The sequence below is a fragment of the Microtus oregoni genome, unplaced genomic scaffold (assembly GCF_018167655.1).
Source record: "Microtus oregoni isolate MIOR12 unplaced genomic scaffold, Mior012 000019F_ref0000042, whole genome shotgun sequence".
Taxonomy (NCBI): domain Eukaryota; kingdom Metazoa; phylum Chordata; class Mammalia; order Rodentia; family Cricetidae; genus Microtus; species Microtus oregoni.
Window position 1 is genome coordinate 3,809,685 of NW_024543078.1, and position 22,919 is coordinate 3,832,603.

Sequence of the window (22,919 nt, forward strand, 5' to 3'; positions counted from 1 at the left end):
ATCTATAGACCCCGGATAGGAGCAACGCAAGATGGCCCACTCATCTCAGGTAGCACATAAAATCTTTACTTGATGGTTGGAATAAGGCACTATAATGGTTGCAGGGGTAACCCCAAAATATTGTAGGCACTGCTGAATTCCAGTTAATGCCAAAGTCGCTACAGCAGTAGAATAATGCTCAAGAGATTTAGCTGGAGATATCTTAGGATATATCCAAAGCAATGGTCCACTCTGCCATAAGAGTCCTGTGGGCTGGTAATATGAGGGAAGAATGCATAAAGCAATATCTTGACCCTCTTGTATCCTTTGTAGGAAAGCATCTTGTAACCTGTTTTCCACCTTTTTTAATGCTTCTCGTGCCTCAGTAGTTAATTGCCTTGGAGAATCCAAAGCGGAGTCTCCATTTAAAACACTATACAGAGGCTTTAACTCATAGTTTGGTAACTTCAAATAACATCTAATCCAATTTATATCACCTAACAGCTTTTGAAAATCATTTAGCGTTTTTAAACTATCTTTCCTTAACTCTATCTTTTGAGGGATGATCTTTTTCTCACAAACTCTTACTCCTAAATAATTAACAGTTTTATCCTTTTGTACCTTTTCAGGGGCTACATGTAGCCCTCTCCTTTCAAGTAGCTTAATAAGCTCCACATAGGCCTGATCTAACATTCGTTCATTCTTAGCAGCCAGCAATATATCATCCATATAATGAACGCATCTTAGAGTGGGAAATTTTTTTCTCAGGGGTGTAATAGCCTCCCCCACATACAGCTGACACATTGGAGCACTATTGGCCATTCCCTGTGGTAAGACAACCCACTCCTATCTTTTGTCTGGTTCTTCATGATTAAGAGATGGAACTGTAAAGGCTGTCTTTATCAAACAAAGGAATGGAGAAAAAGCAATCTTTTATATATCTATTACAATAATAGGCCAGGAGGCAGGCAAAGAGGATAGTAATGGCAACCCGCATTGCACTGGTTCCATGACTTGCATTTGATTATTAACAGCTCACAAATCATGTAATAGGCGCCACTTTCCCAATTTTTTCCTGATTACAAAGATAGGTGTGTTCCAGGGGGAAATGGATGGTTTAATATGGCCCAGAGTTAACTGTTCCATTATTAAATCATTGGCAGCTATGAGCTTCTCAGAGGAAAGAGGCCACTGAGGAGCCCACACTGGCTCCTCTGTTTTCCAAGCAATGGGAATTCCTTCCCCAGCAGCCCCTAAAAAAAACCCACCCCTTGTCTGGGTTTTCTTAGTTCTGCCACTATCGGATCTTTCTGTCCTTGTAAATACCTTCCCAATTCGGATGGCAGCCCATATTTTTCATAATGGTTTGAGCTTTTTCTGAATATTTATTACTTAATTTAAAACCCATAGATTTCATGAGATCTCTTCCCCATAATGATACTGGAAGTTCAAGAACATAAGGTTGAATTACTCCGGATTAGCCTTCTGTATCCTGCCAATTTAATAAATTAGCACTAATATTAGAAGCACCTGCATATCCTAATCCTTGTAAGGTGTGTGATGAGGTCTGTATGGCCATCCTCGTGGCCAATCTTTACTGGCTATGATACTTTTATCTGCCCCTGTATCCAAAAGGCCTGTGTGTGATCTTGACTCCATTAACAGTTAGTTGTAAAATAGGCCTTTGGTCCAAATCCAAGGATAAAAATGTTAAGTCTGTACCTGATGAACCTAATCCCTTATCTCCTCTTTCAATGTCTTTAACTGGATGTTTGTCATGTAGACTAGGCAAAATAATAAGTTGAGCTATCCTATCACCTGGGGAAATCACGGTAATGCCTTTAGGCGACTCAACCATGATTTTAACAATGCCTGTATAGTCTAGATCAATTATCCCTGGGTGAACTCGTAAGCCTCTTAAGGTGGTAGATGATCTCCCTCCCGTGCCAGGCTGAAGGCGTCCCTGAAAGTCAGAGTCTACAGTTTGGACCCCCATTTGAGCTGTCAATACGAGTCTGGTGGTGGCACGAAGGTCCAATCCTGCTGAACCTGCAGTAGCTCTCCGCAGTCCTTGGGATGTCTGAAGGTTGGCCACTGCTCGTGACTCCCTTCTCTGCTCCGATCCTCCATTGCCCCATGTATTTGGGGGCCCTGAGACTGGGGGCCCCGCTATCCATTTTTTGGCACAGTAACATTTATTAGAGGTTGTCCATTAATATCTTTTACTGACCTACACCCAATCGCCCAATGCCTCCCTTTTTTACATCTGGGGCATAGTCCTGGAATTGGGCATTGACCATTTCCAGCTTCCTGGGCATGTCCCTGCTGAGTGTTTCCTCCTTGAGGACAGTTACGCCTTACATGGCCTGCCTTGCCACAACGAAAGCAAGTTCCCATAGTTCCCCCGTTCTTACTTAGCCGGAGTACAGCAGCAGCTAGCCCAGAATTGGTTAACGGACCTCCTAGCTCTCTACATGCTCTCATCCAATATTCCAGCCCTCTGTTCTTGTAAGGGGTAATGGCTGCCCTGCATTCTTTCGTACATTGTTCATATGCTAACTGCTTGACTAATGGCATAGCGGTGTCAGGATCACCAAACATCTTTCCTGCCGCCTCCACCAGTCCAGCCACAAAATCAGAAAAAGGCTCTGTAGGTCCTTGGATAATCTTTGTCAAATTACCTCTTACTTCCCCTCTATTGGGTAAAGACTTCCAGGCTCGAGTAGCAAGATTGTTAATTTGCTCATACATCTGAGGAGGGTATCCATTTTGCTGATTGGCAAATCTACCTTGTCCGAGTAGCATGTCCATATCCCAGGCTGCTTAAGCTCCTCCAGCTGCTAAATTTATCGCAGCCTGGCCATTGGCAAATTCTTTCTTTTTCTTTTTTCTAAAATATTTATTTATTTTTTATTTTTTTAAAATATTTATTTATTATGTATACAATATTCTGTCTGTGTGTATGCAGGCCAGAAGAGGGCACCAGACCCCATTACAGAAGGTTGTGAGCCACCATGTGGTTGCTGGGAATTGAACTCAGGACCTTTGGAAGAGCAGGCAATGCTCTTAACCTCTGAGCCATCTCTCCAGCCCCTGGCAAATTCAATTAAAGAAGCTTTCCAATCCAAATATTGACCAGGGGATAAGCAAGCCTTTGCAAGATTCATCCAATCAGCTGGGGTCATAGTGTATCTATGTAAAGCCTCCACCTGAGCCACTGTAAAAGAGGCTGAAACGCCATAGGTCCGGACAGACTCTGCCAACGTCTTAATAACTTTGAAATCTAAGGGCTCATGGTATCTGTTGCCTTGCTGATCTTGAAACACTGGGAAAGCAGTCATCATCCTATCTCCTTTCTGGGTCATCATTTCCGCTCTGACTTCCTTCCACACTCCAGGGCTGAAAGAAGTCCCTCCTTCTGCTCCCATGACCTCAGGATACTGAGGGGGGCTGAAGGAGTTACACTCCTTCTTGTACATTCAAGTTGTTTTTGCTTCTGTTCCTCCCTTTCTTTCCTCTTGATCTTACGGACAGATTCTAGGGGGACTATATAAAAGCCCTCCTCTTCCTCCTCCTCCTCATCATCATCATCAGACTCTGAGGGAGTGGAAATATCCGACTCCTCCAGTTCTGACATACTAGAATATAATTCTGTTTTTCCTTTTCCTGGGTCCTTTTTCCTTGTATCTTTACCTGACCCAGTGTCAAACATAACTTTTTTAGAGGCTGCTCTCTCAGATCTCTCCTTCTGTTGAATCTCTAAGGCAGCCTGGCTATTCTCTATTGCTTCATTATGCCTTTGGTCTTTCAAGCAACGCCACAGTAGCTTCCAAACTGACCTGACTCCTTTAAGAGCTAAAAAAATTGGATGTGAAGGTGAAGCGCCCATCTGAACAAATGTTAAATTCTTACAATTTTACTTTTAATCCGTCCACTCTGTCGTGGCTCTACTACTTGCTCTCCCTTTTTCTATTGGCGAGAACAAAAAACCAGCCTTACCTGAGGACTGTCGGTGCACCCCCTGACTGCAGCAAGTTCTGGGCTCCACGGAGAGAGGTTTGGAGGTTCCCCATATGAGGCCACCACTTGTCACGGCCACCCTCGACCCGCAAGGATGATGCGACACCCGGAGCTCTTCTCACTGCAGTTTTATTCAGGGCTTTATTCACAGCAATCTTTCTCCTTCTCTTTCTCCTTCTCCTTCTCCTTCTCCTTCTCCTTCTCCTTCTCCCCCTCCCCTCCCCCTCCCCCTCCCCCTCCCCCTCTCCCTCCCCCTCCCCCTCCTCCTCCCCTCTCCCTCCCCCTCCCCCTCCCCTCTCTCTCTGGGCAAATCTCTCCCAGCCCTTAAAAAGGCACAGGCTGCCAAACCCAGATATTGCCAGGTGGGCACTGCCCATAGGTTCACGCATATGCAGGCAGCTGATGATCATTGCGTGATCATTGATTATCACAGAGAGCACTCACTTTCGGGATTGCGGAGGGCGGGAGCCAGCACCCTCAGGTGCGCTCCATGCAGCTCTCTACAGGAGGCAAGTGCTTACTACCACAAAAGTTCCAGGACCGGAGTTCAAGTCTGCAAAAGTCATGTAAAATGCCAGGTTCCTGGATTGTAATCCCAGTGCTAGAGAGGCAGAGACAGGCCGGTCTGGGTGCTTTGTTGGCTAGCTGGCCTAGTGGACGGCTGAGCGCCAGGCCAAAGAAAATACTGTCTCAAACAAGGTGGAAGAACTTCCCTAAGGTGTCTCCTATTCCTGCACATTAACATGCTTGCATGGAAAGATGGATGGGACTCAGGAAGTGGCTGAGCAAGTGAAGCAACTTCTACCAAGCCTGACCATGACCTGAATTCAACCCCAGAACCCTCAGAAAGGTGGGTAGAGAGAAGCAAGCCCACAGATCTGTGCTCTGCTCTCCACAGGTGTAGCAGGATGCAAACACACACAAGTAAATGTAATTTTTTTCAAGATCAATAATAATAATAATACTTTAATATTTAAGTTTACATTTAGCTGGGTGTGGTGACACACACCTTTAAGCACCATATCATGAATAGACTCCTTCCTTCAAACCCAGGACTTCCTCCAGGCCATTCCAATTTAGGGCTGTGAGAAGCCAGGGCTGGCTAAGCCAGAAAGCCAGGCTATATGTGGGATAAATCATAGGGAGTGAAGGTAGCCCTTGGGCTGGGGGTGAGAGTGGCCAGGACAGGACTCTAGTTGGTGGAGTAAGACTCAGTTCTTCACTGAAGTCTGTCCTGCTCTCTCTTCTGTACAATGCTGCCCACATTCCCCAGGACACTCTGTAAAAGAAAAAAAAAAACATTGTTGTAGCCAGACATTGCAGTAAGCCCCTGTAACAACACCCTAGGAAGGAAGCAGAGGCAAGAGAGGACCACCAGGAGTTCAAGGCCAGCCAGTACTACACAGATATATCAAAAATTAAAACACAGGGGCTGGTGATCCAGTGCGGCAGGTGCAGGTGCAGGTGCGCGCTGTCCAGCCCGGTGATCCGGTGCAGTGGATGCGCACTGTCAAACCCGGTGATCGGTGCGGCAGGTACAGGTGCACGCTGTCCAACCCGGTGATCCGGTGCAGCGGGTGCACGCTGTCCAGCCTGAAGGGCTGAGTTTAATCGCTAGGACTCACAGAGTGGAGAAAAACACAGAACAGAGCCTGTAAGCTGGCGTCTGACCTGCATTCACCCACCCACAGACGAAACCCCACACACAAAGTAATACAAGCGCACTATTTCGCCAGGTGGTGGTGGCAAACACCTTTAAGTCCAGCAGGAAGGAAAAGCTAGTTGTGTTAATGTGGAAGGAAGCTGTGGAGGACAGCTAACACATCCATTCCAGCACTTGAACTCAGGAGACAGGCACGGCCCAGAGTTCTGTGCTACCTTAACCCAAAGAAGACAATGTCTTAAAAAACTAGCCAACCAACCAAAAGAAAGAAAACTAGGCTGGGGCTGGAGAGATGGCTCAGTGGTTAAGAGCATTACCTGCTCTTCCAGAGGTCCTGAGTTCAATTCCTGACAACCACATGGTGGCTCACAACCATCTGTAAAGAGGTCTGGTGCCCTCTTCTGGCCAGCAGACATGCACACAGACAGAATATTGTATACATAATAAATAAATAAATAAATAAATAAATATTTAAAAAAGAGAAAAAATTAGATAAAATTTTAAAAAAATAAAGAAAAGAAAACTAGGCTGGAGAGGCAGCTCAGCAGTTACTGGCAGGGGCCGCCTCTCAGAGGACCTGGGTTGAGTTCCAAACACCACAGGGCACAAGCACCTGTAACTGCAGCTCTGGGATCTGAGGCCCTCTTCAGGCCTCACCACACACGCACACGCTCTTGCACACACGCATGGTGCACACATGCGCATGCACATGCACACGCGCACACACGCGTACATGCACACACACACACGCAAGGTGCACAAGTGCATTATACACATATAATTTAAAAAAGGAAGGAGAAAACCAGAATTAAGTACTATTCACAAAACTGCTAAGATGGAACCGATCTTAGGGCCAAACCTGCTCAGATGGCCCCATGCCTGTCAGGCTTAATGGAGAGTAGTCAAACTGCAGAGATTCTTTTCCTGAAGCTTAAGTAATGACACCACATAGTATCTTCTGTTCTTTTTAATTTTTTTTGAGACACAGTCTCAACCTAGCTATGTAGCCAAGGATGGCCTAAACTTCTTTTTTTTTTTTTTTTTTTTTTTTTTTGGTTTTTCGAGACAGGGTTTCTCTGTGGCTTTGGAGCCTGTCCTGGAACTAGCTCTGTAGACCAGGCTGGTCTCGAACTCACAGAGATCCGCCTACCTCTGCCTCCCGAGTGCTGGGATTAAAGGCGTGCGCCACCATCGCCCGGCTTGGCCTAAACTTCTTGCTTCCTGCCTCTGCCTCCCTGTGCTGGGGTAACAGGTGTGCCTTGCAGGTTTGCATGGTGCTGGGGGCAGGATCTCTGGCTTTCTACATGCCAGGCAAGCCCTTTACTCACTCAGCTACAAGAGTGTTGCTACTCAACCCAGGCTAGTCACCATGCAGTGGTCTTCTCGGCTCAGCCTCCTCAGCGCGGGGATCATAACGGCGCCAGCCCAGGCTTCTTTCCCAATTTACAAAGCAGGTTCCAAATCTTGGGTGTCACAACTGCACAGCCCGAGACTGTGCCTTGAAGACAGCTGTATTTGGCGAATGCATGCCCAGATGTGTCCAGATGATGGCTGATTTCAAGGGGCTGAGGCAGAGAATGGTTTCTGTGGAGTGTATAGGCCGGGCAGGAAGTAGGGGATTCTTTTTTTTTGGGGGGGGGGGGTTCGAGACAGGATTTTTCTGTAGCTTTGGAGCCTGTCCTGGAAACTCACTCTGTAGACCAGGCTGGCCTTGAACTCACAGAGATCTGCCTGACTCTGCCTCACCAATGCTGAGATTAAAGGTACATCACCACCGCCCAGCTAAAGACTGATTGATTGATTGATTTAATGTATATGAATGTTCTATATGCCTACACACCAGAAGAGGACAGAAATTCCTACTAGAGATGGTTGTGAACCATCATCGGGTTGTTGAGAAATGAACTCAGGACCTTTATCTGGAAGAGTAGTTGGTGTTCCTAATCACTGAGCCATCTCCCTAGCCTTGAATCTCACTTTTGTAGACCAGGCTGGCCTCAAACTACTGAGATCTGCCTGCTTCTGCCTCCTGAGTGCTGGGATTAAAGGCGTGCACCATCGTTGCCCGGCAAACGTCAATCTTTTTTCAATTCATCTTTTTTATGTTCACTGGTGCATATGTATCTGTGGGAGGGTGTCAGAAGCTCTGGAATTGCCACGTGGGTATTGAGAATTGAACCTGGGGCCACCTGAGAGCACAGACGTCCAATTAAACCTGGATATCTTTTAATTTGGTCTGATTTGGTCTGACTGGGATTATTTGTGTCAGCAGAGAGGCTCATCTCTCATTGGGGTCCACAAAAATAGTAAAATAACTAGCATGGCTTTTCTGTTGACCCGCTTCCAGTGTAATGACCCAAAGTCCTGGTTTTTCTCCAGAGTCCCTTGGCTCATGTGGCCTCCTGTAAGTTAGACGTAGCACCTAAGGTCTCTGGCTTTCTGACGTGGATCACATCACGTCCACACTAATCTCCCACTTACCGGTCTTGCAAGTGACCATAAACTGATCCTGTGGAACCTATTCTGGTCTGATAGCTGGTCACAAGACACTCTTTATTCCAGAAAGGTCCTGGCAGACAGTCCGAGAAGATTGCAAAGAAGCTGATTCTGCGGACATCGGCCAATCCAGGTTCTCTGGCGCCCGTGTCTACCTTGCTGGCAGCCACTGCTCAAGCCAGACAATCTGCAGTTTAGTCAGGGCTGCTGCGTGAGGTCCCCATGAAGCATCAGATCCTGGCTCCTTAGTCAACAAATCAATTAAAAAGTATTGCCTGCTCTTAATGTTAAACTATTTCTCTAGTCCCTACTATTTATTCATTAATTTTATTTCATCTTTGTTTGTTTGTTTGTTTTCAAGACATTGTCTCATGTAGTCCCAGCTGTCCTGGAATCTGCCTGCCACTGCTTCTGGAGTGATGAAAGGCATCTCACACAGGTCAGCCTAGGTGGAATTATTTGTGATCCTCAGCTTGCTCATGCTGGCATGAACCCCATGCTGTTGGCATGAATCCCCATGCTTGGCTTCACTGTTTTGTTTTTTAAAATGTCTGAGTGTTCTATCTACATGGATGCCTGCATGCCGGATGAGGGCATTGGATCCCAGTACAGATGGTTGTGATCCACCATGTGGGTGCTGGGAATTGAACTCTGGACCTCTGGAAGAGCAGCCAGTGCTCTTACACTCTGAGCCATCTCTCCAGCTCTGGAGGTGTCACCGTTCATCTGCATCCCCGGAACTTTCGTTCCTTGAGACACGGTTTCTACCTGACTCTGCCTTCAGAGTGCTGAACTTTTTCTTTTCTTTTTTTTTCTTTTTTGTCACACATCTGCCTTTATTGTAAACAGCAGTTGGGACACTTGTAGCAATGGTAAAAAAAAATAATTTACAAAAGCAGGGACTTGGTGAAGCTGCCTGGTGGGTACCCTTGGGGACTCATATGTAGATGCCAACCCAGAGCAGGAGGAAGAGAACTCCAAAGCCCATGAAGAGTGACCACCAAGGAGATGAGGAGCTCTTTGTAAATGTCACGAGTGTACTTGGTGGAGGTAACCTCGAAGAACCAGGCGGTGAAGAACATGCTGATGGCCAGAAGTACCACGGTCAGGTGTGGGAAGACGGCTGGGTTGACAGGGCTAGTGTACCTACCACGGGAAGAACACGTCGGCAGAAGCAAGCGCGTTAAGCCTGAACTTTTCCTTCTTTTTAAGATTTATTTATTTATTATGTATACAGTGTTCTGCCTGTGCGTACACCTGTGAGCCAGATTACATTACAGATCGCTGCGAACCACCACGTGCCTCCCCCACCACAGTTTGTCCCCTGAGCGGCGGGATGAATTCTTATGTGCACTAGCCGTGTTGGGGGATGGAATCAGGGGTCTCCTGGATGCTAGGCAAACACCTTACAAACGTGCTATAGCCCAAACCCCAATTTTTATTCAAGAGTCCACATATTTGCTTCATCCACTGTAGGGATGGGGAAAAGGAGGGCCTGAGTGGACCCGGAACCCGGGGAACTTCCCAGTAGTCTGAGGGCAGATGCTCTTTGAGTGAGTTTCCTTCTGCCTCAAGTCTCCCCTCTGTGGATGTCTCAGTGTCAAGCAGGGTCCATGTTTGGGCCATCCATTCGCGGGTCTTGAACCGGCAACACAGCGCTCTGGCCCCTGCAGGACACAAGGAAAAAGGCCCCCAGATACACTAAGATGGCGTGAAAGGGCACGCGCGCGGCCTTATGGGAATTATAGTCAGCTCTCCGCCTCGAGCAGGCCCCGCCCACGAACTATGTTCCCGTCGTGCCCCGCGGCGGTAGGCGGGGCGGCCCGGTTGCTAGGACTTGGAGCGGCGTGGCGTTCTCGCGGGCGTCCCTCAGGTGAGCAGCCGCCGTAGGGACTCGGCTTCCACTGTTCCGGATACGCCACCGGGCAGCGGGGAGAGCGACACGATCCGGTCGGTGGACGGGAAAACTAGGCCCTGCCGGGGCCGACGACGTAGGCTCCGGGAGTGCTGCGCGCGTTCCGGGAGGGGGTGGGCGTGCTCGTGCGCTCAGTCAACGCGAGTACGCGTGCGTCGAGGGCTTTGTACCTACCGCACCCTACGCCGTCGGTTTGCTGCGCACGCGTGTGCCCCTCTTCTCATTCCGGAAACTCGTAATTTCCAGTAGCGTCTGTTCCGGGTCATCGCAGTTAGTCCCCTGCCTCAGGGTTGTCCAAACACCGTCTAAACAGCAGGTGTGCAGTTTCCCTTTAAGCTATGGTACCCTGTGGGAATTGTTGAGGTAGTTCTGGCGGTACCAGGTATCGAATCCTGGGCTTTGGTCCTGTTAGGTGGGCACCGCTAACCCACGTCCCTTCCCTCCGGTAGCTGATTCCACCCTTACCCCCTCACTGGAGGTGGGTAGGTTGTCAGCGCTGCCCTCTGCCTTCAGTCCTTTATATTTTTTATTTCGGAAGGTTTTGCTTTCTGTCTCAGACTGGCCTGGAACTCAGCATCCTGCTTACTGAGGGCCTGGTGTTTTAGGCTTGAGCGTTCAGACTTGACGCCGTGATGCTGTTTGCTGTCCTCCCCTGTAGCCAAGCCAGTCGACAGCCGTGGCCCCTTTCTGTGGGACCCTGGACCCAGGGCCCATTGCTAGCCTGCAGTTCTTAAGTGCGGTGTGCTGAGGTTCCTCGGAGAGAGGCAGACTTCCTAAGCCACTTTAGGGAGTGTCGGCAGGCCCCAGGTCCCTGTCGGGGCTCATGGGGCAGGAGCTCCTTTTGGGACCTGTTTGCATGCTGACTCCATTTATGCTGGTGTCCGCTTCAGTCCCAGAACGTGGGAGGCAGTGACATAAAGATGATCGCAAGTTTGAAGCTGATCTGATAGACATGGTGAGCCCTCGGCTAGCTTGGGCTACACGGGGAAACCTTGTCTCAGAACAGAACAAGAAAGCAAGCATACAGAATGGACCTTGAAGGACCCCTCTGGCCACAGCCTTGGCTACCATCCTGTCGCTTTCAGACTCCTCCCCAGAGGTCTGTAAAGCCAGGCACCTGTCCCCAAAGCCTTCTTTCTGCGTCCCTGTTTGTAGTCTTGAGGGGACAAACGCAGCTGTGTCTTCTGCCCTGCAGACAGTAGTGCTTTGTGGTCCCCGCAGTTGGTGGGGGTTATAGGCGTGCTATGTGCCTGGGAAGGCCAGATGTCACCATGGCCCCTCATGGGCTCTGCCTGCCCTGGGGCCTGTCAGAGGCAGCCATGGTGCCACTAGGCTCTCAGACATGCCTGGCACCATTCTCCCCATAGAGCCATGCTCCACTGACCTGGGCAGCCTGGGGGAGCTCTAGAAGCCAGCAGATGCCCACCAGGCCATCATGGTGGCCGGGGGACACCACAGGGGTGGCGGTTTGTGGGTAACGCAGACAAGCCCCTAGGCAGCCCTGCAGTCGCCTCCCTCGCGGGAGCTCTTGTTCTGTCTTCTGGTGTGTTTCTTTGATGCTCAGTATGTAACTCAGGTTTCAGTGTGGCAGCCACGTTCCTGCCACCTTTGAGCCACGCTCGCAGCCCCTCCATGGCGGCGCTTTGATGATTGTGAAGAATGTGGGTGTCTAATCGTTGCCTGTAGATGGCGGTTAGTCAGCTGGCATGGTGGGGCAGAGAGGTAGGTGACAACTCAGCTGACATAAGGGTGGCAAGTGGTTTTGGGTAGCAGGGTCTGTGTGGAGCCTGCAGTATGGCTGCCGCCGGGTCGCACCTGACGTCCTGCTTTGACTGACTGTTACTCCATGGCAGTGTGAAGCAGTTGTCTGCAGCCAAGGGGATCCTCTGTGGCCTAGCCCTCACTGTGCCTCTCACAGCCTGGTGTTTCTTTTCTTTTCTTTTTTTTTTTTTTTATTTTTTCTGACAGGGTTTCTCTGCATAACCTCCCTGGCTGTCCTGGAACTCACTTTGTAGACCAGGCTAGTCTTGAACTCACAGAGATCCCCTGCCTCTGCCTCCTGAGTGCTGGGATTACAGGCGTGTGCCACCGCTGCCCGGCTGAGCCTGGCTTTTCTCTTGTGTATCACAAGGTGACGCTAGTTTTGGCTGTCAGCTCAGGTTTCTTTGGGGTGCTGGCAGAGCCTGCTGGAATGGGTCCTGGCCACGTGCCTGCCTTGTTCAGCAGGGCCTGTGTTCTTGGGATAGATACATCTTAGGTCTGCTGCCTTTTTCTGGGGTATTAAAGTGGGGTCTTGCCCACTCCAGTTTACAGCCATCATTCTGCCTCTGCCCCACCAGTGCTGGGGTGACATTTGTGTGTCTCTACTCTGGTCCACTGTGACCCCAGTAGGCGCCACCTGGGGTCGGGGGGATGTGAGTGTGAGGGCTATGCCCTTCTGTGGGTGGTCCTCCACCCCACCCGTCAGCCCTGGGGCCATAGCCAGAAACATGTGCTGTGGTCGCCTCTTCTGCAGGTAGAGGTCCCCGTGGGGCTGTAGGCACATATACTGGACAAGGCATGTCCACACCTCATACTGCAGGCAGAATTCTGTTTTTCCTGACTATATGCCTGAGCTCTTCAAGCCAACCGAAGTGTGGCAGTAGCCCATGCCAGACCTGTGACCTCTGAGGCACAGATCAAGTATCAGTTGTCTGTGGATGGGTGACCGTGGGCTTGCTTAGGGGCCAAGGACTGGATTTTGTTTTTCATGGACTTTTTTTTTTGTTAGAGACAAAGTATTATGTAGCCCAGGCTGGCCTCAAAGTCACCATGAGCTCCTGATGCCCTGGCCTGCTCCTCCCAGGATGATAGGTAGTGTCACTGGGCCTGTGCATGCTGATGGGGTGGGTTCTGGATTTGGCAGTAATGAGTGACTGTCTCCCCACTGTGTCCGTCCTGTGCGCGATGACTGGTCAGAGCCCTGAAGAGCCCGGCACGGTTATTCCTTGTGCAGCCTGGGAGTCAGCTGATTGTACCTGGCGCTCAGGCTCCTCCTTCCCAGACCTGGCAGGATCCATAGCATCCCAGGACAGACCCCGAGCCACTGAAGCTGACGGGTGACGCTCCAGTCGCATCTTTGTCTCCCACAGTCAAAGCTCGCTGAGCATGGATCCCACCGCGGGCCTCGCAGAGCAGCCTGAACCTGAGAAGACTGGAAGTGAGGAGCAAGAGCCGGTGCAATGGCAAGCCCTCCCTGTCCTGTCGGAGCAGCAGTCGGCGGCCGTGGAGCTGGTGCTGGCCTATGCTGCCCCCGTCCTGGACAAACGCCAGACATCACGCCTCCTCCGGGAGGTGTCTGCTGTCTACCCGCTTCCAGCCCAGCCCCACCTCAAGCGGGTGCGCCCCAGCCGCAGTGCCGGGGGCGCCCACGCATCGGATCTGCTGTTGTGCCTGGCAGGGCCTTCAGCGGGCCCCCGCTCTCTGGCCGAGCTCCTCCCCAGGCCGGCCGTGGACCCACGTGGCCTGGGCACACCTTTCCTGGTGCCCGTGCCTGCCCGGCCACCCCTCACCCGGAGCCAGTTTGAGGAGGCGCGGGCACACTGGCCTACATCCTTCCACGAGGACAAGCAGGTGACCAGCGCGCTGGCCGGGCAGCTCTTCTCTGCGCAGGCGCGAGCAGCCATGCAGAGCCACATGCAAAGGGCCGTGCGTGCCGCCCAGAGAGCAGCTGCGCAGGGCCTGCGGGCGGTGGGCGCTGTGGTGGTCGACCCAGCCTCTGACCGCGTGCTGGCCACAGGCCATGACTGCAGCGGCACCACCAGCCCCCTGCTGCACGCTGTCATGGTGTGCATTGACCTGGTGGCCCAGGGACAGGGCCGTGGCACCTGTGACCTCAGACGTTACCCAGCTTGCTCCTTCGCCCCGGCCTCCACCGCCCAGGGTGCACGTCCTGGCAGCGTGCGCAAGCTGGAGGAGGATGAGGACAGCCTGCCCTACGTGTGCACTGGCTACGACCTGTATGTCACCCGCGAGCCCTGCGTCATGTGTGCCATGGCCCTCGTCCACGCCCGCATCCAGCGCGTCTTCTATGGGGCGCCCTCACCAGACGGCGCCCTGGGCACGCGCTTCCGTGTCCACGCGCGGCCAGACCTCAACCACCGCTTCCAGGTGTTCTGTGGCATCCTTGAAGACCAGTGCTGCCAGCTGGACCCCGACCCATAGGCCTGGTGACCGTCTGCTTCCAGACCTCTGTGTCCCCTGAAGCTCCACGGCCTTGGACCCGGGGGACCCACCCTCTGTATCTGTCTAAGGACACTGACCGCCTGTGTTAGCGTGTGTGGGACCCTTTCAGCCCCAAGACAGCGGCCTCCTCTCTGCTGGCTGTGGCGACCGTGGGCGACTCTGCTTACAAGCCCAGTGGCTGTCTTCCAGTTCCGGTGGTCCTCCAGGCTCGGGGCAGGGAGCAGCCATCGTGTGTGAAAATAAAGCACCTCAAACCAAGTTCCTGTTTGCACCAAGGGGCCAGGCTGTGTGGCTTTGAAGGGGAAGGTGGCAGCCCTGCTGAGTGCAGCCAGCTCTGGATGCTTCTAGGGGCAGAAGCAGTTCAGGAGACGCCCGTGCCTGTCTCTGCAGTCTGTCTGGACACCTGTTGGCCTGGGCTGTTCATGGCCCTTCTCTGTACCTCTCTGCTGGGGAGGCTGGGGCTTCAGAAGGGTCCGCCTGAGTGTGGTGGGCTGCTAGGCCTCTGAGCAGGACGCTGCTGCCCTTAGGAGACTGGCCTGGGGGCCCTCCCAGGCTGAGGGGACATGGGGCTTTGCCAGTGGTGAGGGCCTGCTGTGCGCCTGCTGGCCTTGGGCAGATGTGGACAGCGGAGCGTGGCTCAGCCTAGAGCAGACGTCGGGTTTGGGTTCCTGCCTGCATCTTCATGTCCTCCCTTACAACCTTCCTCCTCCAAGGAAAGCCAGGGCCTGTTGCTACTCAGATGACCAGGAGGCAGGGTGGGGCAGGGTGAGGCTGTGAGGTGTCCCGTCTTGACACTGTGGGACTGTGTCCAGCCAGTGGCACCTGGTTGAGCAGGGCCTGGACTCTGAGACCAGGGTGGACCTGCAACCTTTTTACTTGAAACCTCAGGGGGGCTTCCCCGGCCTCCTCAGAGCCATTCAGGTGACTGGGGCTGTGCCAGGGCCCTGTGAGCTCTCCTGGGTGAATTCCACACCCACAGCTGCTGTGACCATGTGATTGTCACATGGCAGGAAGCTCTGTTCTGGGTGGTTCCCTTGAATAGGAATCCTGAGGGTTGTGTCGGGAGCACTTAGCGTCATCTTTGGGGCCACATTTGGGTCAGTGTTGGGAGGACAAAAACTGGGGACATCCTGGCCCCAAGGCTGCGGGTAAAATCAGCTGGTGGCTTCACCCTTCCCCTTCCAGACTTCTCTGTGGGTAGGTGACATGCAGCCCCACACCTGGGACCAACACTTGCTGGGCAGCAGCCATCAGGGCCTGTGTGGGTGGACTGGGCTCGGGTCTTCCTGGGCCTGGTGACTGCAGGGGCCCTGATACTAGTCTCCTTTCAGGTGGCCCTTTCTGCCTGGGTGCCAGGCCAGCTGGGACAGAAATGGCAGGTGAGATGCCCTGTTCCCCAACCCCACTGAAACCCTGGATTCCTGAGCTACCCCAGCTTCTACCCTTGTGACACGTTTAGTGCTACAGTGGGGCATAGAGCCACCAGAGAACCACCACCTTCCAGCGTGCAGATTGAGGGTTTGAAGTGTGGCTCGGAGGGGTGTACAGGGGACCCTGGGGCTGTGGAGGGCCTCTGGCTGCCTGGTCTTTCCTGCCCTCCCTGGCCTGCCAACCTAGGGCGCGTGCACTGCCTGGCCACTCCTTAGTGGTGTGGCCCTGGCCGCAGCCTTCGAGGGGACGGGAGGGCAACCTGCAAAGGTCCACGTCCTGTGCAGCCTCGGTGGGGTCCTTCTGCAGGAAAGGAGAACAACTTCCCGCCGCTGCCGCACTTTGTCTCGCTGAAGCCCTGCTTCTACCAGGACTTCTCTGAGGAGATCCCTGTGGAGCACCGGGTGCTGGTGAAGAGGATCTACCGCCTGTGGATGTGTGAGCCTCACGGGGCGGAGGAGTCCTGGTCCCTTCGTGTGGCTCCTCCGTCCTTGCTGATCTGCCCCCACTCTTCTCCACCTGTGTCCCCCTCCAGTTTACTGTGCCACTTTGGGGGTGAACCTGGTGGCCTGCCTGGCCTGGTGGATTGCGGATGGGACAGGAGCCAACTTCGGCCTGGCCCTGCTCTGGCTGCTTCTCTTCACTCCCTGCAGTTATGTGTGCTGGTTTCGGCCCGCATACAAGGCCTTTCGGTAAGGCTGGTCCAGGGGCCGGCAGGCTGTAGAACCTCTCTGTCCTGCTGGACTTTCTGATCCATGTCCAGGACAGGCTTCCGCCCAGTTAACTGACATTTGTCCTCCACTTGTCCAGTGTGGCTGCTTGTGTCATGGGCAGCAATCTGTGACCGTAGGCCACAACCAGCTGCTGGGATGGAGTCCAGGGTGTGAGACTCAAGGCAAGTGGCACTGGCTGAGCCATGTCCCCTTCTTTGGTGCTTTGAAGTTTGGTGGAATTACACCACAGGGAGGTCTGGTCACAGCACCCCTGCCTCAGCCTAACTTGAGGGCACCTGCTAAGTCATCTTTGGAGTCCGTACCCTGATTTTTGGTTTACAGTTGGCTCGTGCACTATAGTTTCCTGAACATAATGCATGGTGGGATTGCAGTGTGGTGGGTTAGCCTTGCTGGTGCTTGCTTCTAGAAGATTCCATCATGCAAAAGTCTGCTCTCCGGCCTCCACAAAGCCACTTCTGTCTCTGGACAGTGTCTGTTATGGAGTCACACACGTGTGTGACCTCCCGTGTTTGTCCCACTGCGGTGTGTGTCAGCTGCATGCCTGGGTGTCCGTCATCCATCCACCTTCAGTTGTCTCTCCTCAGCTGGCTTCTCCCTTCTGGGACAAGTGTGCCTGAGTTACAGACAGAGGCTAGAGTGGGGCAGGGAGACTCCACCAAGCCAGAGCAGAGGCTGTCTCCTCCCACTCTCTGAAGCCGCCTTCCTTTGCCATCGGGGTGTCTAGGCTTTATCAGCTCTCCCTATTGGTGGGACCCCCAAGTTTCTCCAAGCCGTCCCCAGAGACACTGGCTGAGTGCCTGGTGGAGGGTCCGTAGGTCCATCAGGGACCAGGGGACTCGGTGCTTCCACCCCACCGTGCTCTTTCCCTTGCAGAGCTGACAGCTCCTTTAACTTCATGACGTTCTTCTTCATCTTCGGAGCACAGTTCGTCCTGGCCGTCATTCAGGCCGTCGGCTTCTCGGGCTGGGGGGCATGGTAAGCCGACTAAGGGATGTGCCTGTGTGAGAGTCCGCGTGGGCCTTATCGGGAGGAACCAGCAGAGGGTGCTGCCGAGCTGCTCGTGGCCCTGCCAGTGCCACCCTCTTAGATTTCATCCTAAAGCGACCCTTTCCTGCCACTCTGCCCTGGGCTGCCTTGGATAGACACACTCCATATATGGCCTTGACTGGCCTGGACCTGGTAGTTGAAGTTACGAGTTTTATCTGCCCCACTCCTGAGTACTGGGATAAAGGCATGTGCCGCTGGGTCTGGGCCCCCATTTCTTTCTCACGTGTATTACACCCCAACAGTTCTCCTCCGCTCCACTCTTCCCAGCACCTCCCTTTCTTCCAGATCCATTTACTCCTCTTCCATTTCCCTCCCAGGGACGTCAACCAAACAGGAATAATGAGTTACAGTAAGAGCAGGCACAGCCTCGTGCATGGCTGTGAGACAGCCCAGGACAAGGCTCCTGCACTCCCGCTGTTGGGAGCCCCTTAGGTGTATGCAGAGGACTTAGGTCAGGCCCTTCCGGGCTCCATGGTTGTTGCTTCAGTCCCTGGGAGAGCCCTTAGGAACCCTGCTCAGTTGACGCAGTGTGGCCTCCGTTTCTTTTGTGCGTCCTCGTCGAAGTCCATGTAAGGTCCTTGGGCACCCTCTTCCCCTCCATGTTTCTCATATGAACCCTGCCCCCTACCTTCCCTGGCAGCTGGAGTCCACAGCCTTGGAACGGGCTGTCACCCACTCCATCCCTAGCCATGGCATCTCCAGGATGGACGGGCTGCCAAGGAGGGCTGTTTAGCGTGTCCCACCCAGCCCCACGTACTTGGTCATTTAGTGGTAGCGTGGAGAACGGCTTGGAGGAATCATCGAGGCCTTGCCTTAATACTTTTTTTGAGATGTGTTTGGTGTGTTTTGTTTTTGTCAGTCACCCTTTGGTCCCTAACTGAGCTTGGGCTCCTTTACCTCTTGATCCGTTGGAGCTCTGTACATATGAAGGATGAGGCCTATTTACACATTCCTTGTTGATTTGTCAGAGCTCTTTGCATGTGAAGGACTTGGTGGGCCCTCCTTACCCCTCGTCTCCCTTTTCACTCTGCAGTGGCTGGCTGGCGGCTGTTAGATTCTTTACGGTCAATGTTGGGGCTGCCGTGGTCATGCTGATCCCGGCCATCCTGTTTTCGTTGTCTGCTGTCATGATGGCCATCACTCTTGTGAAGGTAAGTTGGCAGGTCTGTCTCCACAGAGCACCCGTGTCTTCTGGTGTGGCTGTGAAGAGTTTTGACACCTGGGAACTCACAGGCTTGGTTGGGGAGGACACATGGCCCTCTGCAAGGTGTGCAGGTCCTGGAGGAGGTTCAGGACTGGGCATCACAGGTGGCACTGGCCCCAGAGCAGGGAGCGCAGGAGACCTGGCCGGGTTCCCTAGACACCACTGTCCCCTGTGGCAGCTCTGCCTGGCTGGACACATCCTCAAGGTAGAGCACAGGTTCTACTGTAGTCGGCTGTGTAGGGGCAGGAACCTTTTAAAAGGCCTTTTTTTTTTTTTTGACGCCAGGCAGTGGTGGCACACGCCTTTAATTCCAGCATTCGGGAGGCAGAGGCAGGTGGATTTCTGTGAGTTCAAGGCCAGCCTGGTCTACAAGAGCTAGTTATACAGAAAAACCCTGTCTCGAGGGGAAAAGCCTTTTTGGGGGTTTCTTTTCTAGAGGATAAACTGAGCCTTGTGAGCTCCAGGCAGCCCTGCTCAGCACAGAGCCGCTCTTCCATTCTCGAAGCTGATGCGTGTCTAGGAGTGAGCAGCCCACGTCCCTAGAGCTGTGACTTATCTGCAGCATCCCCGGCGTTCCCAGGACAGTGTTGACAATCCAGGAGGCCCGTGTTTCATATTTATTTATTTATTTATTTATTTATTTATTTATTGGGTTTTCGAGACAGGGTTTCTCTGTAGCTTTGGAGCCTGTCCTGGAACTCCCTTTGTAGGCCAGGCTGGCCTCGAACTCACAGAGATCCGCCTGCCTCTGCCTCCCGAGTACTGGGATTAAAGGTGTGCGCCACCACCACCCAGCGCGTGTGTCATCCTTATAGTGTCTACCCAGCCCTATCTGGGTCACACTCCCCAAGTGCATGCCGCTGCCCTCCTCCCAGTCGCTAACTAGCCGTGGAGGAGCGGGTGTGCTGTGAGGAATTCTAAAGACACAGCCCCCAAAGCTGCCGTGAGCCCTGCACATGGGAGAGAAGCTGCACATGGCCACTCTGGCCTTACGGCCTCTGCAGGTTTTTGTTTGAGTATTTTTTGTTTTGTTTTGTTTTGTTTTAATTTTTAGAGGCAGTATCATGTAGCCCAGGCTAGCCTCAGACTCACTGTGTAGGCTGAGACTGACCTTGAACTCCTGATCCTCCTGCCAGTTTACTGTGCCACTTTGGGGGTGAACCTGGTGGCCTGCCTGGCCCGGTGGATTGCGGATGGGACAGGAGCCAACTTTGGCCTGGTCCTGCTCTGGCTGCTTCTCTTCACTCCCTGCGGTTATGTGTGCTGGTTTCGGCCCGCATACAAGGCCTTCCGGTAAGGCTGGTCCAGGGGCCGGCAGGCTGTAGAACCTCTCTGTCCTGCTGGACTTTCTGATCCATGTCCAGGACAGGCTTCCGCCCAGTTAACTGACATTTGTCCTCCACTTGTCCAATGTGGCTGCTTGGGTCATGGGCAGCAATCTGTGACCGTAGGCCACAACCAGCTGCTGGGATGGAGTCCTGGGGTGACAGGTGTATGCCACCACAGCTGGTTTCTGTGGTGTGGAGGGTAGGATGGAACTCAGGATGAGTGTGCCTTACACGCTGAGCTGCATCCTCAGGATGAGTGTGCCTTACACGCTGAGCTGCATCCTCAGGATGAGTGTGCCTTACACGCTGAGCTGCATCCCCGCTCTCAGCCTGGCTGCCCTGGCTCTGATAAAGATCTGCCTGCCTCTGGCTCCCACCACACCTGCCTTTTTGTTTATTTATTCATTCTTACTTTTTATTTATTTAGTTAGTTTTTTCAAGACAGGGATCCTCTCTGTAACTCTGTCTGTGCTGGAACTCGCTCTGTAGCCCAGGCTGGCCTCGAGCTCAGAGCCCACCTCTGCCTCCTGAGTGCTGGGATTGAAGGTGTGCACCAGCACACTGTGCTTTTTTGTATTTTTTAGACAATGTCCTCCTACCTCAGCCTGAGTGATGAGGGTCTATACCACCCTGCCCTGCATTATCCCCCTTTCTTCCTCAGGCTCCCTAAGAAAGATGGTCAGAGGTCACACACACTAATGACAGTGAGGTGTCACAGTAGGGTGAAGCGTACCGCCCTGGAGAAGCTGTTGTTGAACTGGTGTGTCCTTTGGGGCTGCGGGGACAGCAGAGTGGAGATGAGGTACCCAGGGCACAGCGAGGGCGCACCCAGGGCACAGCGAGGGTGTAGGGTCTGTCATGCCTTGTGATGTCACCTGAGGATTCACAGTGGGTCTCTGTCCCTGCCAGTGCCTGACCTGCTCTCTGCTCTTGTCCTTACCCTTCAGGTGCACAAGATCTACCGTGGGGCTGGTGGGAGCCTGCAGAAGGCACAGACGGAGTGGAGTGCTGGTACCTGGAGGAATCCCCCGTCGAGGGAGGCCCAGTTTAACAACTTCTCTGGGAATAGCCTGCCTGAGTACCCCACTGTCCCCAGCTACCCCAGTGCAGGCCAGTGGCCTTAGGCAGCTGGCTGGCCCTAATATCGTGCCTCTGTCTCCTGCCATCACCCTTGGTCCTGAAGCCCGAGCATCTCCCCAGGGTCACAAGAGGTTCTTGGCCTGTATTCATCTTTGTCCGACCCTCAGCAAGCTCTGCCCAACAGCTATTGTCCACTGTCAGCCCCCAGAGCCAAGCTGTGTTACTGCCCCTCCTGTCCATGGAGCAGCCTCGAGGGCCAGGCTCCTGCCCGTTGTGTCCCAGAGCACTGAGGGTGGAGGCAGGAGCATGGCTGTTGTGACCGCATCCTTAGCACTGCCATCGGGTCTACCCCTGGGACAGGGTCCTCCAGCTTCTGTGGCCCATCCCTAGTGGCAGTGACAGCCTGCTGGCCCCACAACCATCCAGGATTCTGAGTAGACCTCTGCCAGTGCAGGCAGTGATCACTGGGTTGGGGCTGCTGTGGCTCCAGGAGGCCCTCCCTCTCTCTGTGGGAGGAGAGACAGGCTCAGCTACACAGCAGGCTTCACCCCTGCCAGAGGCTAGCCAGGACCACAGGCCCTTGGTCTGCTGGGAGCAGAGCCAGGGACAGAACTGTGCCTTAGAGAGAACCCTGCTTTCCCTCACCCTTCGCCTTCTCAGGGTAGCTGTGGCCTGGCCAGGAAAGCCACCCGAGTTATGGAAGGTCCATGGCACCCCTGATGACATTGGACTCAACATTTTCCCTATGACCTGCTGGTGCCACCAGCTAAGCCACTGCAGTGGCTTCCTACGGCCTCCCCACAGAGCCGTGCCCTTCCTGCCGGTGTCCTGCCAAACTGCCTGGGCACCTGGATGCCCAGAGGGGGCCAGAATAGAGAGTTGCAGGCAGGCGCTTGGGGATCAGCCTCGCACACTGAGGTACAGAAGGGGCATGGGGATGGAGCCCAGTACCCCCAAGACACTTACACAGCTTTGCCCTGCCATCCCGGGGTATGTGTACCCACATGCCAAGTTGGTTTTGTTATGTGAGAATATTCTGGAAATAAATTCTCTTTCTGCAGCAGGGCCTGTACTTGTGTGTACATGTATATGTACCTGTGTGTGTGTGTGGAGCCTAGAGGTTGGCGTAACAGACAAGCACCACCATAGCCTGCTGTTGACTTGGGTTTGGAGCAGAGGCAGGTGGGTGTCTTGAGTTCCATGCTGGCTAAGCCTACGTAGCAAAATACATATGCCCCAAAATAAGAGGATTATCCTGGGATACATGGGTCTCGGTCTCAAAAGGCTTTAGAGAATGTGGCATCATGGAGGACATGCTCCAGAGTGGACCAGCATGGTCTACTTTGTGTCTCCTGTTCTCCCTGCACTAAGGCCCTTCCCCCAGAGCCTTGGCAATGCCCATGAAAACTGCATCTTGCTGGGTGGTGGTGGTGCACGCCTTTAACCCCAGCACTCCAGAGGCAGAGGCAGGCAGATCTCTGGATCTCAGAGTTCAAGGCCAGCCTGGTCTACACAGTGAGTTCCAGGACAGCCAGGGGCTACACAGAGTCTCAAAAAGCAATAAAAAAAAAAAAAAAAGATCCAAAAGCACAGATACCTGCCAAGGGAAGGAGAGATGGGCAGATGTATCTAGAGGCCAAGGACACTGAGGTCACTGGCTGCCACATGCCACTGGGCAGGACTGGACTCCCTACAAAATCAGTGGGGTCAGCCCTCCTTGTTGACCTCAGAGTTCTGTCCCACAGAAGGGAGATGAGCTTGTGTTAGCCCTGGTGTATGGGGCTTTCCCTGTAAGCCTGTG

The 22,919-nt window shown here is 53.2% G+C and overlaps 2 protein-coding genes and 1 pseudogene across 12 annotated transcripts in view; 2 read left to right on the forward strand and 1 right to left on the reverse strand.

Annotated features, from left to right (window-relative positions):
- Window positions 1-22,178, forward strand: part of Scamp4 (secretory carrier membrane protein 4) — a 29,239-nt gene extending 7,061 nt beyond the window's left edge. Inside the window, exons 1-8 of one of the 9 annotated variants that reach the window (XR_005975964.1) lie at window positions 14,299-15,010; window positions 15,629-15,676; window positions 16,035-16,163; window positions 16,261-16,417; window positions 17,333-17,434; window positions 18,540-18,657; window positions 20,700-20,840; window positions 20,986-21,114. Coding sequence is in view for 8 of the 9 variants with exons in the window: in XM_041668983.1 (XP_041524917.1) it covers window positions 14,980-15,010; window positions 15,629-15,676; window positions 16,035-16,163; window positions 16,261-16,417; window positions 17,333-17,434; window positions 18,540-18,657; window positions 20,986-21,162 (762 nt within the window). In the remaining variant the exon portion in view is untranslated. Of the gene's footprint in view, window positions 1-9,947; window positions 10,032-10,095; window positions 10,150-10,264; window positions 10,390-14,298; window positions 15,011-15,031; window positions 15,219-15,274; window positions 15,495-15,628; window positions 15,677-16,034; window positions 16,164-16,260; window positions 16,418-17,332; window positions 17,435-18,539; window positions 18,658-20,699; window positions 20,841-20,985 lie in introns of those variants that run through there. The other 8 variants (XM_041668984.1, XM_041668987.1, XM_041668992.1 and 5 more) reach the window with 8 other exon arrangements.
- Window positions 9,096-10,339, reverse strand: LOC121459567 (annotated as a pseudogene).
- Adat3 (adenosine deaminase tRNA specific 3) lies at window positions 9,971-14,555 on the forward strand. 3 transcript variants are annotated; one of them, XM_041668980.1, is made up of 3 exons: window positions 9,981-10,031; window positions 12,844-12,926; window positions 13,205-14,555. In XM_041668980.1, the coding sequence occupies exon 3, from the start codon at window positions 13,221-13,223 to the stop codon at window positions 14,274-14,276; it is 1,056 nt and encodes a 351-aa protein (XP_041524914.1). In that variant the 5' UTR covers window positions 9,981-10,031; window positions 12,844-12,926; window positions 13,205-13,220; the 3' UTR covers window positions 14,277-14,555. The 3 variants fall into 3 exon arrangements, with proteins under 3 accessions (XP_041524913.1, XP_041524914.1, XP_041524915.1); XM_041668979.1 differs by lacking the exon at window positions 12,844-12,926 and having other exon boundaries at window positions 9,971-10,031; XM_041668981.1 differs by lacking the exons at window positions 9,981-10,031; window positions 12,844-12,926 and adding an exon at window positions 10,256-10,389.
- Window positions 22,179-22,919: the final 741 nt, after the last annotated feature.